Consider the following 19,400-nt stretch of genomic DNA (forward strand, 5'->3'; position numbering starts at 1 on the left):
AATAGCCAGTAGGTGGAGCTGTCCGCTTGTGTTGCAGCAAAGATATGCAAGCCAAGCAAGCTGAAATTAATCAGTTTAACCGAACCTGAGCTATCGAGTAGCTTGCCAAGGAACAAGATCTTCCTGTCTATAAATTAGTCCAGATTGGAATGCATAGAAAGAACTGTTTGCAGAAAAATGCAAGTAAAGTCTGTGTTGTGTGATTATTTTATTAGGTTTATAATGCTGTTTAGCATTTAAGTCTTCATTTCAAAGCTTTAAAAATAATGTAGTAGGTGTTACTTATGCCAATTTTGAGAGGGGCCTGGAACCTAACTCCCTCACTTCCCATTGACTTACATTATAAACTGGGTTTCAATTTACAACAGTTTCGATTTACAACCATTCCTTCTGGAACCTAACCCCAGCGTAAACTGAGGGCTACCTGTATTATAAAAGGCAAGTGTTTGTCTGAAGCCGTCATGCGCAGTACAGACAAACACTTGGCCTTAGAAAGCGCACAGCTGATCGCACGCGCACCCACCCGACCTCGCACGCGCACGAGAGAGAGAGAGAGAGAGAGAGAATATATGAAACAATAACACGGCCTGTGTGAACGGGCTTTAGGACTAGTACTGTTATATTCCACACAGTCATTGGCTGCATACTCTAGTGACCTATTTATAACTGTCCCTTATTGGCCACAGCAGAGAAGGTAACCTAAGTTACAACATGGCAACCCCCATTGTTTTATAGACACTAAAACTTTATACTTATTTTGTCAATATTTAAAAAGCTAATGGAAGTTTAAAAAATACATCTACATGTTATTCTTAGACTAATATTTTCTTTGAATGCTTCATTTTATCTCATTGTCATGTCCCTTTAAGGCAATATGTTTTTTTAGACACAAAATCTCATATTTTGTCCTCTCTTATTTGTGTCTAAGTTTGTTTATTTCGTAATTTGATCATACTGTACCATTGGTCAATCAACTCTTGGATCTCTTTCTGTGACCTGACACAAACTTTTAAAAAGGCTTGACACACTTCATCGTTTTCTCAGAACTGAGGCGCTGATGTCTTTGAGATAACCAGGTATCCTGACTATTACATGTTTTTTGTCTGATAATGTGAGGCAAAAGCATAGGGTAAATGAGAACTTTTCAAAATTTTGGTCTGTTAGTTTAAAGGTTAATTGTTAACATGGGCTTCATCGCTCAGAATGTCCTGACCATTCATCATTCTTATTTGCAGCTGCCTGACATTGGTTCTCAAGGCTGGGAAAATATGAGAAGATTCCAGCTTTTTTCACTTTTGCTGATTTTTCTTCTCACAAACCAAATATTTGCATTTAAAGAAAAAAGAAAATGTAAGTAATAAAATACTAATATATCTATTATGCAGATATAAAAGCATCTACAGCAGAAAGCTTGATTTTAGCAGTATATAATCATTATATCCAAAGGCAAATAACAAATATTTGATGTGGCTCAGTACGATCAGTTTCTATCTGTCTTACTCTTTCACTACCTTAACATATTTGTATTGCTTTGTCTCTTCATTGTTTGCTGGGAAACTACTTAACGTAGCAACCAAAAATCCTGCAGTCATAATTAGATCCGTTAAGAGAACTTTCTCATGTTTTTTAGTTAATAGGAAGAATGCATGATCAATGTTTGCTCCTTTAAGGGATAATAAAAGTCTTTGAATGTAAACACTGTGTTTAACTATTTAAGGGCTAGATTACAAGTGAAGCGCTAATTCAATGTGCACCTGTAAAGGGGCAATTTTGCCCATTTACGGGTGCACGTTAAATAACCAGCCATTACAAGTGACTGGTTAATGCTACCGTGAACGCGAGGTCATGTTCGCATTGTGCTCAACTTGTAATACCATCACACATTTGCATGCGCCGGTATTACTGAGTGGAGCACAAATATCGCGCTCGCAAAAGCACAATTTTGCACTTCACTCGTAATCTAGCCCTAAATCATTTATTTGCATTATATGTGAGGTTTTCTTTAAATTTAGCATTAAAATGTCTCTGAATGTTGTGCTAATGTCCAGATTAAATGTATCAGTATAATATTTATTAGTTTTTCCTTTTATTTATAAAAATGCCAACAAGCTATACATTGTTTAAAGAGATAGAAAGGTCAAAACAGATATGTGCGTGGGTGAATTTCAGATCTAAATAGAAACATTTTTGCTGTATACATTGATTAGCAAAAATGCTTCTAATAAAAATTGTTTTGCTGTTTCAGCTGCATACACACCTATGCTATGAGTTCCCTGAGCACCAGTATTCAAACAGCAGTGGCTTCTATGACACAAATATTTGCATATACCACTGAAACGTTAATAAATTTTAGTAGATACATTTTTTATCACAGAAAGTATATTACAAAAATGCTTCTATTTAAAAGCGAACTGCACCCGTGCATATTTTAGTTTTGATCTTTCTATTGACTTGTGCAGCAGGGGGCGGCTTTGCTCAAGCAGTTCACAAGAACTGCTTGTGCAATGATAAATGCAGACAGCGTATGCTGTCGGCATTTATCGATGTGCGGCGGACATGATACACTACATTGTATCATGTCCGTCCACACTTTAATAAATCTGCCCGAAAATTGAACCTATAGCTAGAAATAAGAAATAAGCTAGTAAAAAGATAGATAATCCTGTTATTACCCATTCCCCAGTTTTGCATAACCAACACAGTTATAATGATACACGTTTTACCTTTGTGATTACCTTGTATCTAAGCCTCTGTAAACTACCCCCTTATTTCAGTTCTTTTGGCAGGCTTGCATTTTAGCCAATCAGTGCTGGCTCCTAGGTAACTTCATGTGCGTGAGCACAATGTTATCTATATGACACACATGAACTAATGCCCTCTAGTGGTCAAAAACTGACAAAATGCATTCAGATAAGAGGTGGTCTTCAAGGTCTAAGAAATTAGCATATGAGCCTACCTAGGTTTAGCTTTCAACTAAGAATACCAAGAGAACAAAGAAAAATTGGTGATAAAAATAAATTGGAAAGTTGTTTAAAATTACATGCCCTATATGAATCATAACAGTTTATTTTGGACTTGACTGTCCCTTTAATGTGCTCTTTAAAGTGTGCTAACCCAATCCTCTTCTTGCCAGAGCCCCGGCCATGCTATCAGCAGCTTAACGTTCTCGTTTCCCAGGACCTGCACTAACTTTAGTGCAGGTCCCGGGAGCCAAACGAGCTAAGCTTCCTATTAGCGCAGCCAGAGGCTCTGGCAAGCAAAAGATCAGGTTTTTGTCAGTATTTTTTTTTCTTTCTGTTTTGTTTGGTACATTCACTTGGATACTTATTTTGTTAATATCTGATTTTTGTCAAGAACGTACGTCTCTACGTTCTATCATTTTAACACTAAACGCCCAAACGTATAAACATGTTTTTTTATTTTCTAATGCATGCAACAGAGATCAGTTCTACATGAATGGTTTTAGGGCAGATAAGAAATAATTTAATACAATTTGTACTAATATAAGCTTTTCCAAGACATAATGAATTTTTATTAACAAACTCATATTTGCTTGTAAACTGTTTAAAGGGACATTCCAGTCAAAATATAAATGCATAAAGATGAATTACATCTTTGAACAGAAACATATTTGCAATAAACATGTATTGGCAAAAATGCTTCTAGTAAAAGTTATCACTGTTTAGTGTTAGCATTTTTCTCTGCACGTGCATGTGAAGCATAGCTAGATATTCTCAGTGCACCAGCATTTTAAATATTGCAGCTGCTCAGAGCACCAGTGAGGCTTGTATCAAGTCAGCAATTAACAAATTGAGTCAGTACCATATGGTATAAGCACTTTAGGCTCTCTGATTAAGTGTTGTGTTTAAACTGCTGATGCACTGTGCATACTTAAATACACACTTGAAACCGCTATACGTTTTACTAGAATAATTTTTTGCTAATACATTTATATTAGAAAAATGCTTCGATTCAAAACTGAAATGCATCCATGTGGATTGCAACTTTGGGTAGAATGTCCCTTTAAGTTATACTACAGAATGCTCCAAGGGTTTTTTCAAAGATTAAGGGCTCCATGTACGAAGCAGTGTAAGCTGCTCCTGAGTGCTTGCGGGGCAGGTTCACACATGCGAGCCAGCTTCCCCTCAATGTAAGAAGCAGCGCTCATTAGACGACTGCATCTTACACTCTTCACCCCCTCTGAGGTGGCGAAGAGAAATCACAAGAGCTTGCTCGCTCTCTGTGATTGACAGTCCATTCTCTGAGTGTGTATTGCCCGCCCCTTCTCTTATGCGACCAATCGCGCAAGAGAAGGGGCGGGCATTACACACTCAGCGAAGTGTGTAAGGATGCATAAACGCTATTTAATACATGGAGCCCAAAGCTGTTTACATAGTATGTATGTCTTGTTTCAATAATTACATTTAAATAAAATAAATAAATATATATATATTACCTAAATAATGCAATCATTTATTTTATGTTATTTTAAGCAACACCTTATTAACAGAATAATCTATCCACTAGGGATAGTCTAGTAAAAATTAAACTTTCATGAATCAGATAGGGCATGCAATTTTAAAACAACTTTCCAATTTACTTTTATCATCAAATTTGCTTTGTTCTCTTGGTATTCTTTATCGAAAGCTAAACCTAGGTAGGCTCAAACTGATTTCTAAACTGTTGAAATAGCGCTTCTTATCTATGTGCATTTTGACAGATTTTCACAGTTAGACAGTGCTAGTTCATGTGTGTCATATAGATAACATTGTTCTCACTCCCATGGAGTTATTTAAGAGTCAGCATGGATTGTGTAAAATGTATGTTTGTCAAAAGCACTGGGATAAGGGGGCACTCTGCAGAAGCTTAGATACAAGTTAATCACAGAGGTAATAGGTGTATTAATATCATAGTGTTGATTATGCAAAACTAAGGTAGGGGTAATTAAGGTATTATCTATCTTTTAAAACAATAAAAAAAATTGGGTAGACTGTCCCTTTAAGGGACATTGACGCATATGCATATACATGTTGAATATTTACTGAAGAGAACAACAAACATCACGCTATCATGACTTGCATAATTTGAGGTTATTGAGTTTGCACACTGAATCCAAGGAGAATAGCTCATTGTTTGACTATGTATATTTTTTAATCCTGTTGCATGTCTAGTCTTTATTCTTGTATTCTATTCCGTATTGAAAGTTTATCCCATTATTTATATTCAAAGATTGCCATAAACTTCATGTAGAATTTTGTAGAAAAAAATGAGTAAACATTTTAATTGATACATAATCTATCCACACTGCTAGTGGTTAAAAGGAAACAAAGCACTGGTTGCAGATTTTTTTCCCCCCTGTGGAAAAGTGGAAGTATCATTTATTTTTCTTTTTTTTATTATAGAGAAATTTCAGCACATTATGTATAAATAAACGATTTATTAAAATGTGGTTTGCATCTGAAACAATACAAATATACACAGAGAGAGAAGCTCTCAACCAGGAACGAACAGTGGCTCAGTAGCTTATTCTTTGGCATAAAAAACATAATTTATGTAAGAACTTACCTGATAAATTCATTTCTTTCATATTAGCAAGAGTCCATGAGCTAGTGACGTATGGGATATACATTCCTACCAGGAGGGGCAAAGTTTCCCAAACCTCAAAATGCCTATAAATACACCCCTCACCACACCCACAATTCAGTTTAACGAATAGCCAAGAAGTGGGGTGATAAAAAAGTGCGAAAGCATAAAAAATAAGGAATTGGAATAATTGTGCTTTATACAAAAATCATAACCAGCACAAAAAAGGGCGGGCCTCATGGACTCTTGCTAATATGAAAGAAATAAATTTATCAGGTAAGTTCTTACATAAATTATGTTTTCTTTCATGTAATTAGCAAGAGTCCATGAGCTAGTGACGTATGGGATAATGATTACCCAAGATGTGGATCTTTCCACACAAGAGTCACTAGAGAGGGAGGGATAAAATAAAGACAGCCAATTCCTGCTGAAAATAATCCACACCCAAATAAAGTTTAATGAAAAACATAAGCAGAAGATTCAAACTGAAACCGCTGCCTGAAGTACTTTTCTACCAAAAACTGCTTCAGAAGAAGAAAATACATCAAAATGGTAGAATTTAGTAAAAGTATGCAAAGAGGACCAAGTTGCTGCTTTGCAAATCTGATCAATCGAAGCTTCATTCCTAAATGCCCAGGAAGTAGAAACTGACCTAGTAGAATGAGCTGTAATCCTCTGAGGCGGAGTTTTACCCGACTCAACATAAGCAAGATGAATTAAAGATTTCAACCAAGATGCCAAAGAAATGGCAGAAGCTTTCTGGCCTTTTCTCGAACCGGAAAAGATAACAAATAGACTAGAAGTCTTTCGGAAAGACTTAGTAGCTTCAACATAATATTTCAAAGCTCTAACAACATCCAAAGAATGCAACGATTTCTCCTTAGAATTCTTAGGATTAGGACATAATGAAGGAACCACAATTTCTCTACTAATGTTGTTGGAATTCACAACTTTAGGTAAAAATTCAAAAGAAGTTCGCAACACCGCCTTATCCTGATGAAAAATCAGAAAAGGAGACTCACAAGAAAGAGCAGATAATTCAGAAACTCTTCTGGCAGAAGAGATTGCCAAAAGGAACAAAACTTTCCAAGAAAGTAATTTAATGTCCAATGAATGCATAGGTTCAAACGGAGGAGCTTGAAGAGCCCCCAGAACCAAATTCAAACTCCAAGGAGGAGAAATTGACTTAATGACAGGTTTTATACGAACCAAAGCTTGTACAAAACAATGAATATCAGGAAGAATAGCAATCTTTCTGTGAAAAAGAACAGAAAGAGCAGAGATTTGTCCTTTCAAGGAACTTGTGGACAAACCCTTATCTAAACCATCCTGAAGAAACTGTAAAATTCTCGGTATTCTAAAAGAATGCCAAGAAAAATGATGAGAAAGACACCAAGAAATATAAGTCTTCCAGACTCTATAATATATCTCTCTAGATACAGATTTACGCGCCTGTAACATAGTATTAATCACAGAGTCAGAGAAACCTCTTTGACCAAGAATCAAGCGTTCAATCTCCATACCTTTAAATTTAAGGATTTCAGATCCTGATGGAAAAAAGGACCTTGCGACAGAAGGTCTGGTCTTAACGGAAGAGTCCACGGTTGGCAAGAGGCCATCCGGACAAGATCCGCATACCAAAACCTGTGAGGCCATGCCGGAGCTACCAGCAGAACAAACGAGCATTCCTTCAAAATCTTGGAGATTACTCTTGGAAGAAGAACTAGAGGCGGAAAGATATAGGCAGGATGATACTTCCAAGGAAGTGATAATGCATCCACTGCCTCCGCCTGAGGATCCCGGGATCTGGACAGATACCTGGGAAGTTTCTTGTTTAGATGAGACGCCATCAGATCTATTTCTGGAAGTTCCCACATTTGAACAATCTGAAGAAATACCTCTGGGTGAAGAGACCATTCGCCCGGATGCAACGTTTGGCGACTGAGATAATCCGCTTCCCAATTGTCTATACCTGGGATATGAACCGCAGAGATTAGACAGGAGCTGGATTCCGCCCAAACAAAAATTTGAGATACTTCTTTCATAGCCAGAGGACTGTGAGTCCCTCCTTGATGATTGATGTATGCCACAGTTGTGACATTGTCTGTCTGAAAACAAATGAACGATTCTCTCTTCAGAAGAGGCCAAAACTGAAGAGCTCTGAAAATTGCACGGAGTTCCAAAATATTGATCGGTAATCTCACCTCCTGAGATTCCCAAACTCCTTGTGCCGTCAGAGATCCCCACACAGCTCCCCAACCTGTGAGACTTGCATCTGTTGAAATTACAGTCCAGGTCGGAAGCACAAAAGAAGCCCCCTGAATTAAACGATGGTGATCTGTCCACCACGTTAGAGAGTGTCGAACAATCGGTTTTAAAGATATTAATTGAGATATTTTTGTGTAATCCTTGCACCATTGATTCAGCATACAGAGCTGAAGAGGTCGCAAGTGAAAACGAGCAAAGGGGATCGCGTCCGATGCAGCAGTCATAAGACCTAGAATTTCCATGCATAAGGCTACCGAAGGGAATGATTGTGACTGAAGGTTTCGACAAGCTGAAATCAATTTTAGACGTCTCTTGTCTGTTAAAGACAGAGTCATGGACACTGAATCTATCTGGAAACCCAGAAAGGTTACCCTTGTCTGAGGAATCAATGAACTTTTTGGTAAATTGATCCTCCAACCATGATCTTGAAGAAACAACACAAATCGATTCGTATGAGATTCTGCTAAATGTAAAGACTGAGCAAGTACCAAGATATCGTCCAAATAAGGAAATACCACAATACCCTGTTCTCTGATTACAGACAGAAGGGCACCGAGAACCTTTGTAAAAATTCTTGGAGCTGTAGCTAGGCCAAACGGCAGAGCCACAAACTGGTAATGCTTGTCCAGAAAAGAGAATCTCAGGAACTGATAATGATCTGGATGAATCGGAATATGCAGATATGCATCCTGTAAATCTATTGTGGACATATAATGCCCTTGCTGAACAAAAGGCAAGATAGTCCTTACAGTTACCATCTTGAACGTTGGTATCCTTACATAACGATTCAATATTTTTAGATCCAGAACTGGTCTGAAGGAATTCTCCTTCTTTGGTACAATGAAGAGATTTGAATAAAACCCCATCCCCTGTTCCGGAACTGGAACTGGCATAATTACTCCAGCCAACTCTAGATCTGAAACACAATTCAGAAATGCTTGAGCTTTCACTGGATTTACTGGGACACGGGAAAGAAAAAATCTCTTTGCAGGAAGTCTTATCTTGAAACCAATTCTGTACCCTTCTGAAACAATGTTCTGAATCCAAAGATTGTGAACAGAATTGATCCAAATTTCTTTGAAAAAACGTAACCTGCCCCCTACCTGCTGAGCTGGAATGAGGGCCGCACCTTCATGTGGACTTAGAAGCAGGCTTTGCCTTTCTAGCAGGCTTGGATTTATTCCAGACTGGAGATGGTTTCCAAACTGAAACTGCTCCTGAGGATGAAGGATTAGGCTTTTGTTCTTTGTTGAAACGAAAGGAACGAAAACGATTATTAGCCCTGTTTTTACCCTTAGATTTTTTATCCTGTGGTAAAAAAGTTCCTTTCCCACCAGTAACAGTTGAGATAATAGAATCCAACTGAGAACCAAATAATTTGTTACCCTGGAAAGAAATGGAAAGTAGAGTTGATTTAGAAGCCATATCAGCATTACAAGTTTTAAGCCATAAAGCTCTTCTAGCTAAAATAGCTAGAGACATAAACCTGACATCAACTCTGATAATATCAAAAATGGCATCACAGATAAAAGTATTAGCATGCTGAAGAAGAATAATAATATCATGAGAATCATGATCTGTTACTTGTTGCGCTAAAGTTTCCAACCAAAAAGTTGAAGCTGCAGTAACATCAGCCAATGATATAGCAGGTCTAAGAAGATTACCTGAACACAGATAAGCTTTTCTTATAAAGGATTCAATTTTCCTATCTAAAGGATCCTTAAACGAAGTACCATCTGACGTAGGAATAGTAGTACGTTTAGCAAGGGTAGAAATAGCCCCATCAACTTTAGGGATTTTGTCCCAAAATTCTAATCTGTCAGACGGCACAGGATATAATTGCTTAAAACGTTTAGAAGGAGTAAATGAATTACCCAATTTATCCCATTCTTTGGAAATTACTTCAGAAATAGCATTAGGAACAGGAAAAACTTCTGGAATAACCACAGGAGATTTAAATACCTTATCTAAACGTTTAGAATTAGTATCAAGAGGACCAGAATCCTCTATTTCTAAAGCAATTAGTACTTCTTTAAGTAAAGAACGAATAAATTCCATTTTAAATAAATATGAAGATTTATCAGCATCAATCTCTGAAACAGAATCCTCTGAACCAGAAGAGACATCAGAATCAGAATGATGATGTTCATTTAAAAATTCATCTGTAGAAAGAGAAGTTTTAAAAAAAAATTTATGTTTACTAGAAGGAGGAATAACAGACATAGCCTTCTTGATGGATTCAGAAACAAAATCTCTTATGTTATCAGGAACATTCTGCACCTTAGATGTTGAAGGAACTGCAACAGGCAATGGTACATTACTAAAGGAAATATTATCTGCATTAACAAGTTTTTCATGACAATTAATACAAACAACAGCCGGAGGAATAGCTACCAAAAGTTTATAGCAGATACACTTAGCTTTGGTAGTTCCAGCACTAGACAGCGATTTTCCTGAAGTATCTTCTGACTCAGATGCAACGTGAGACATCTTGCAATATGTAAGAGAAAAAACAACATATAAAGCAAAATTAATCAAATTCCTTAAATGACAGTTTCAGGAATGGGAAAAAATGCCAAAGAACAAGCTTCTAGCAACCAGAAGCAATGAAAAATGAGACTTAAATAATGTGGAGACAAAAGCGACGCCCATATTTTTTTAACGCCAAATAAGACGCCCACATTATTTGGCGCCTAAATGCTTTTGGCGCCAAAAATGACGCCACATCCGGAACGCCGACATTTTTGGCGCAAAAGAACGTCAAAAAATGACGCAACTTCCGGCGACATGTATGACGCCGGAAACGGAAAAGATTTTTTGCGCCAAAAAAGTCTGCGCCAAGAATGACGCAATAAAATGAAGCATTTTCAGCCCCCGCGAGCCTAACAGCCCACAGGGAAAAAAGAGTCAAATTTTTAAGGTAAGAAAAAAATGATTGATTCCAATGCATTATCCCAAATATGAAACTGACTGTCTGAAAATAAGGAATGTTGAACATTTATGAGTCAAGGCAAATAAATGTTTGAATACATATATTTAGAACTTTATAAATAAAGTGCCCAACCATAGCTTTAGAGTGTCATAGAAAATAAGACTTACTTACCCCAGGACACTCATCTACATGTTAGTAGAAAGCCAAACCAGTACTGAAACGAGAATCAGCAGAGGTAATGGTATATAAATAAGAGTATATCGTCGATCTGAAAAGGGAGGTAAGAGATGAATCTCTACGACCGATAACAGAGAACCTATGAAATAGACCCCGTAGAAGGAGATCACTGCATTCAAATACGCAATACTCTCCTCACATCCCTCTGACATTCACTGCACGCTGAGAGGAAAACCGGGCTCCAACTTGCTGCGGAGCGCATATCAACGTAGAATCTAGCACAAACTTACTTCACCACCTCCATAGGAGGCAAAGTTTGTAAAACTGAATTGTGGGTGTGGTGAGGGGTGTATTTATAGGCATTTTGAGGTTTGGGAAACTTTGCCCCTCCTGGTAGGAATGTATATCCCATACGTCACTAGCTCATGGACTCTTGCTAATTACATGAAAGAAATATATTTTAGACATCTGAAAATTAGTCAAAAAAATTTCAGCAAATCAACCTATGAGTTGTAGCTGATCCATTTCCTGTTGGATACAGTATCAGTTTATATACAGTATATATATATATATATATATATATATATATATATATATATTTGCATCTGTAAAATGGGACAGTTTGGAGAGGGGATGGAACCAAGTTTAAACAACAATATCTTATGGCGTTTAGGCAATATTTACATGTTATAAAAGATCTTATACATATAAACTAAAGTTAGTTCTACATAATTTTATACATTTAAACACATAGTACCATCGGAAAGATACTGAAATCATAAAGGTAATTTATTCTGTGAAATAAATATGGACTGTTATTTGCATTTTAGAATACAAAAGTCAAGCCAAAGACACAGGCATAGAAGATTGTGACTTATTGTCAAGGGAAAAAAGTAATTTTAATTATTTTATTTTTTTTAAAAAATATTAATTCATAAATTTGGATTTCAGAATGAGTTTGGACTTTGAAATTCTGGATTTGGGGATTTGTACCTGTATATATCTGTATATATATATATATATATATATATATATATATATATATATATATATATATATATATATATATATATATATATATATATTTTATATCTAAGAAGGGTGTTGGGAGCTGTTTATATTTTCATTTAAACTAATTCATAGTAATCTGAGATAGCTTAGAATGTTAACATGTTTTTTTGGAAGTATTAAGGTGTTGGAATTTAGTACACAGTATATGGATAGATAGCAGTCCAAATTCTATTCTTAGTGGATTAGGTTCCCAAAGCCAGCCTCACTGAGGTCAAGATTACAAGTCGTGCGTTATGGGTTTTCCGCGTGCAATATGGTCTTTTTGCAAACAATTTCCATTGCGCAGATATTACAAGTCTTGAAAAATCTTTGTTGCGCACGTGCAATCCCTTTTTACGCAACAATCTTTTCTGCGCTCGAAGAGCTGTAGTTAACAGTTTTCTGCAACATAAAATACTTCCAAAATACATTACAAAGTACACTTACACTCATATTAACACTGTCTTATAAAAATGATTTAAAACAAATATTGCACACAAAAGTTAAAAGGGATCAAAGAGAGATCTCAGGCATTAGAAAAAAAATCAGACAAAGGGATTTTACATTGACATACATGCACATACATAGAGACATGGATTTATATGTATAGACATATGTTTAACTATGGAGATAATGAAAAGATTTCACATAACAATCGTATGCACACTAAAAAATATCTCAGAGGGATTTTCAAAGAGATATTTACATATAGATCTTGAGATATCTAGATATACTGTATATATATATATATATATATATATATATATTCATATACATATCTCGCTATAAATCGATATATCTGTCCATAAATCATCACATATATAGATCTCCAGATATCTTGAGAAAGTCCGCTAAGGGGGAGGACGAAACACTTAGAGGAGGAGGAGAGGAGTGAGTTCAGGAGGACTCCCCATTCGATCAGAAACCCTGACAGGACTCTGACGTCAGTTCTACGAAGTCGGAGGAAAAGACTGTGAAACAGAGGAACTCAGACACTTTGTTTTAAGCCTATATGCTTTGACTTCTAGTAAGTGCAAGCACAACTTTTTATGTTTGATTAAATTGTATCCAGTTTACCTTGAACCAAGGTGCGCTGTCTTGTTTTGCCTGTTCCCTATCCTATGTAGTTACATTTCAATTTGAGGATGCTAGCAACACGTCCGGCCTATCACAGCAGAACCTTGATTACAGCTATCATGGTCTATATTGAGGATTCCGGCTGTGTATACAGGATCGTACTTTGCTTTCTATTTTCTCAGTGCATTTTGCTCTGTTTTTGTGTTTTATTTACATATATAGAGAAATATTTATTTAGAAATAAATAGAAAACATTCTCGCAATATGAAATAATCACATTTTCATATACACTTTTAGAGGAGAATATGTCATGGGCTTTGCGCAACAGATTAAGGGTTTAGTGGGGTTTTTTTCTATCTTTCTTCTCCATTGACTTTTACGGGGGAATACGTGAGCATGCACGCAATTTGGCTTTTTGGATTATGAGGGTTAACGAGCGTGCAAAATAAGTTATTTTGCAACTTCTAATACCTGCACAACCCCAAATGTGAAAAAGCCACAACGCGTGCGGTGTTCACGGAACTGCAAAAAAGTTTAAATGCTGTGGTGGTGGGTGCTTCTGATCTCAGTATTTAACAGAGGCTTGACAGTTTTTCAAATACTTGTTCGAGTTAATGGGGTTTCAATCACAGTACGCAAGGAAGTTAAAAGTCCATTGGGTATATGGAAACATCAATTAACATTTCAATAAAGGTTCAAAAAAGTTTTAAAAGTCTAATTTTATTAGATCACCTGACACATTTTGAAGGTTTAAAGAATTTGTCCTTCTTCCTCAGTGGTATCAGGTAGTATGAGTGTGGTATGCCAACTAAAAATGGAGGTTGCAGCTCCTTCTCCCTAGCTTTAAAGTGGCGTGATTGGTTAAAACTCGTCACATACGTGACATCATTTAGTTCAACAAATACGCATCCTTGTGTGTACTGTTACAATGCTATTAATCCTATTGGGGAGTATTGTAAAACTATCTCTGTGTTGTAAATATATATATATATCCATCAAAATCCCGGCACTCTCTGATCTTTAACATATTTCTATTAATAGATGTTATATGTTAAAGACCGGAGAGTGCCGTGATTTTAATGGATATGTATTGTGCTTAATACGTGCACCCTGGCAATATATGATAAAATTGAGAGTAACAAGAGTGCTTGGTTCTGGGATTGTATATCTATCTATCTATCTATATATATATATGAGATCACAGTGCATATAAGGCATTCGATCTACAGGCCATTTCAATCTATGAGAAAAGGATGTGACCACAGACACGGAAGAACTCATAGAATCAAACAAAGAGCAAGCCATGTTGTAGAGATCCTGAAGAAAACAACTTGGCGCTCCTTGTAAATTATACATGCGAATCTTGGACTTTTGGAGCTAGATCAACCCCGTTTGGGATATTACTGCAGTGAATGGAAAGACCGTTATAACAATTGTTTTTATATGTTTTTTCAATCTTCTTTAGTAATATGTTCAAATACAGTTTGAGTGATTGGTATCCAGAGTGATGACAAAATGGGAGTGCTGCTAGTCTCAATATGAAAGTAGAGTATGCTTATATTGTATGGCCCCCTTACACTAAAGGGGTGATAACGATGTACAATTCCCCCTTAAGAAATACAACAAAATTTAAATAAGATATTTGCGCAATTGTGCGAATAGCATGCATGTGAGTAGTCCATGACAATTGGGAAATCTCTTACATACGATTTTTGAGCATAATAGTTATTTACACATCAAGGGCATTACATCATAGTTAAGCAGTTCAACATGAGACCCCTCATTCGATACTGAGAACATGAAAGTAAGATGTAGACTAGCCCGATGTTCGCTATATAACTTAACACAGTGAGACTTGCACATTTCAGCACATTACCTTGCTTCATTCACAAGTAGACCCATAGATCTATCTACTTTCTAACATATGTCATTTAGCAGGATATATTACCTGTATTAACATACTCTGGGATACACTTTCGAAGATTGTTACAGTTAGTCTTTTTCCCTGTTCCAGACAGGGATACTTTGTATTGTTTGCTAGGTTGCCATGACGATGGGCGGCCGTCACGCTAATTATTCACCATATATGCACACTTGTTTTGCACTTTATCATTTAGTTTAAAAGAACTATTAACACATAATATGTCACAGTATTTTGTCTGATTGTGGAATTATTAAATGTTAAGCCGAGTGATTATGGGCTAAAATTTGACAACCGGAAGTGCTCTGGCGCACGACTTCCGGCACGTAGCACACTTGGAACGCAGTATGCGGTCCAACACCGTTAATTTGGCGCCAGTGAATGCAATGGTTTGAAGTGGTTTGGAGTGAGTATGTAACTATTTAAAAGTTGGTTTGTTTGTATTTTAACTATGCTGATGAAGGAGGCAAGACCTCCGAAAACGTTACAGAAATAAAAGTAACTTGTTTGTGAAAGTCCTGAGAGTGCATTTTTTCCTGGCTAAATATATATATATATATATATATATATATATTAAACATATTTTAAAGTGAGATACAGGGAAAGGGGTAATCCTCCCTTATAACTCCAAAGTAAGGGAATTCAGCACTCTTTAAGTCTTAAACATGGGCATTTTTATTGTTCACATTCGTTTCAAAGTCAACCACTTGATGCAAAGAAACACCTGCGTAAATGTTACAACTACTCATCAAACCAGTAAGTTACTGCATCAACAGAATATAACCTACATATATAATACCCCTATAGGTGTCAAGATGTAAACATTGTTTTCAAACATACAAATGCATACACATTTAAAGAAGCCCCAAACTGAGTTCTCAGTGAACATTGAATAGCCAGTTCTTTAAAAATTCAAATACTCGTTTTACTTGTGAGCATAAAATTTCCTTTAAGGTATTCCAACCTAGCAAAGAAAGAGGTGCACCTCGTAATGCTAAAGTCATTAAGGGAACTGTATGAAAAAAGTCACTGTGATTCTATTGCCTGCTGACCGCGGCTTTCATCGCACACAAGGTCTATAGGCCTCATTCTTTTTGATCACCTTATGACTTTATTCCAATTTCTCACAGTCAATGGGTCATACTTTCTTAATCAAGCAGATTACTATAGCACATAACACCTCCCCCCGGAAAGCCTTTCTTGTCCTGTGTAAGGTTTTGTTTTAAAAACCCTTAGTGATCACGCTGCTCACCGCGACCTTGCTGGATTCCCACAGCTTCATTACAGTCACTCACCTGAGACAGTCACTGATACCATTTGCTGCCGTTATAGACGGTTCTGTCTGTACTTTAGATCTTATGATCCGCCATAGAATTGAAGTATGGGGAGACTTTGCTTAATTAATTTACAGATTTTGCCATATTCAAGACTATATGGGGTGGTAAAAATAGGAATGGAAGAGTACTTCTTCTTCTTGGCATCCTTTTTGTATGTGAGCAACTCGGTCCTGGAAAATTAGAGATTTTATATAGTGGGTTAACAAATAACGGATTATATATAGGATTAAAAGGTCTCTCTCCATCACTTTGGAAATATATATATACTATATATATATATATATATATATATATATATATATATATATAGTGTAGCTGCTCTCTCCTAAATGTTTACATTTGATCTGATACAGTCCTATTCATCATTCCTATTACAATTAGTATATATATATTTGTCATGTTTTGGAATCTCCGCCTCAGTAATGTGCGTTAATAAGTTGTGGCTCTACCCCATATGTATGAAGTGGCGTGAATGGTTGAAGTACGTTATATATATATATATATATATCCAAAGAAGATGCACTCTCACCAACCTCATGTAACTGCCAGGGTGATATAAAAAAGTAGTATATATTATCCAAAATAAGCACTTACTGGAGTCTAGCCAAGTTAAGTGATTTTAAATGTATTTGTGATGTTTTGGGACTGCACAGTGTCCCTTCCTCAGACCTGATATATATATTATTTCCATCAGCTGTCTTTTTGTATTTTTACACAATCTGTTTCTTTATATTTACTTTGGTTTAGAACATTTGTTTTTGCCAATGGAGCATTGTTTAATATCCCTTAAGTACCAGAATATTGCCAATAACCTGTTGTCAAGAAGGATAATCAACAACATGCTTGTGCCTGCTGCAAAGTGATGGGAGGTAAAATCTCAGAAGGATCAATATTCTTAGTGATAGCAAACGATAGCAGATTTATCAGCTCAGTAAGTTTCTTAGTCAAATTTTTTACTCTTTTGTTGCTAAATGAACAGATGCTGGATAAGGAGGTATAAACATTTTACAAATGACCCTGCATTCCGTAACAGGTTGGGATATTGCCGACTTATTTGTGAATTAAAATGAAGCATTTAGAGTAAATTTCTATCTTGTTTACATTTTAATGAAAGCTTAATCTCTGATGTTTGATTTTTGCCCTCCAATATATTTGATAATTTACAAAAAACTGCTCCTGCCTCATTCAAACCATTCCAATAGCTTAGCAGTGAGTGTACCTGCCAAAACATTAGAAACCTACACCTTGTTCCAAAAACTGACAGGAACAAAGTGAAGGCTATCTCTGTTTTTCTGGCAAAGGATCAGAGTACTGAAAACCTTCATTTGTTTTAAAGGGACATTCTAGTCAAAATTAAACATCATGATTTAGATAGTGCATGCAGTTTGAAACAATTTTACAATTTACTTTTGTCATCAAATTAGCTTTGTTCTCTTGGTATTCTTTGTTGCAAGCTAAACCTAGGTAGGCTGATATGCTAATTTCTAAGTCTTGAAGGCCGCCATTTATCTTAGTGCATTTTGACAGTTTTTACAGCTAGACAGCGCTAGTTCATGTGTGCAATATATCTAACATTGTGCTCACTCCCGTAGTGTTACCTAGGAGTTAGCACTGATTGACTAAAATGCAAGTCTGTCAAAATAACTGAAATAAGGGGACAGCCTACAGAGGCTTAGATACAAGGTAATCACAAAGGTAAAAAGTATATTAATATAACTGTGTCGTTATGCAAAGTTGGGAAATTGGTAATAAATGGGTTATCTTTTTAAACAATAAACATTCTGGAGTAGACTGTCCCTTTAAATATTCACAGCTAAGAGGAGAGGCCTTTAAGGAAATTTGCCATTTTGAAAATAGACCATTACCAGATCCCTTTCGCATCCAATATTATTGATAATATTTATTAAGTTACATCCTATCAAGAGTGTTTTTTGTTCTCAGAAATAAAGTAATTAAATTTTTTTAATGAATTGATAAAACTGAATACATGCTCATTCTTTCCACTTACGACTTTAAATAAGTCATCTTGTGTACATAGAGGCCCTTTTCTCTCCAAGGCTACAAAGAAGTTTGTGGTCTACTTTTTTTTCATTGAGTTATTACATTTTAATCAGTCTGATAAGAAGCAACTGTGGGTTGATTCTTCAGGAGATGTATTACTAACATATAATGAAAGAAAGTTTGAAAACAAAATTTGAATGATTTCCAAATTCTGATTCAAATCATGTTTATCCATCATTTGAGCATAGATTGATTTAATCAGTCAGTATTGACAGTAGTTTTTCCAAATTAATGGTGAATAGCAAATATAGTACCTCTTCATAAAATGGGCAGTAGCGAAGAATCTGGTAACTACAGGCCAGTTAGTTTAAAGGGACAGTCTATGCCAACATTTTTATTGTTTAAAAGATAATGAGGCCTATTTATCAAGCCGTCAACCGCAAATACACTGGAATTCTGCAGCGTAATTGTGGCGAGCCTGATTCGCCTCATTTATCAAAGCCTACAGACCAGAAATAGTTGAAATTTGTGACGTAACATACGATCCGCTGGTCTCAGTCCGACACAGATCGATGCTTACATCATTACAGATGTTCCGAATACAAATTCGGCACTATCTGACTACTTTTGCTAGTTATCAAACTGCTAACAGGTACGCTCACCACTATTCCGTACCTGCTTTTCACCCTGGAGGCCGCAGATGAGATAGGAATCAATGGGAGTCTGAAAGCAGCGAAAGCTTATGTTCGCTGCTGCCAGATATCCCATTGATTTCTATGGTAGAATAAAAGTAACGTTTACACCTAACATCCTTACATAACCCAGAGTCTAAACACCCCTAATCTGCTGCTCCTGACATCGCTGCCACCTACATAAAATATATTAACCCCTATCCTGCCGCTCCCGAAGCCCACCGCAACTAAATAAATATATTAACGCCTATCCTGCCGCTCCCGAAGCCCTCCGCAACTAAATACATTTATAACCCCTAAACCTCTGGCCTCCCACATCACTGCCATTAACTAAACCTATTAACCAGTAAACCGCCAGCCCC

At 36.4% G+C, this 19,400-nt stretch overlaps 1 protein-coding gene across 1 annotated transcript in view; it reads left to right on the forward strand.

The window, feature by feature from the left end:
• Window positions 1-1,031: 1,031 nt before the first annotated feature.
• Window positions 1,032-19,400, forward strand: part of LIPC (lipase C, hepatic type) — a 291,231-nt gene continuing 272,862 nt past the window's right edge. The window contains exons 1-2 of the mRNA XM_053717525.1: window positions 1,032-1,076; window positions 1,236-1,350. Coding sequence (XP_053573500.1) covers window positions 1,269-1,350 — 82 coding nt within the window. The 5' untranslated portion in view covers window positions 1,032-1,076; window positions 1,236-1,268. The remainder of the gene's footprint in view (window positions 1,077-1,235; window positions 1,351-19,400) is intronic.

The sequence above is a fragment of the Bombina bombina genome, chromosome 6, assembly GCF_027579735.1.
Source record: "Bombina bombina isolate aBomBom1 chromosome 6, aBomBom1.pri, whole genome shotgun sequence".
NCBI classification, from domain to species: domain Eukaryota; kingdom Metazoa; phylum Chordata; class Amphibia; order Anura; family Bombinatoridae; genus Bombina; species Bombina bombina.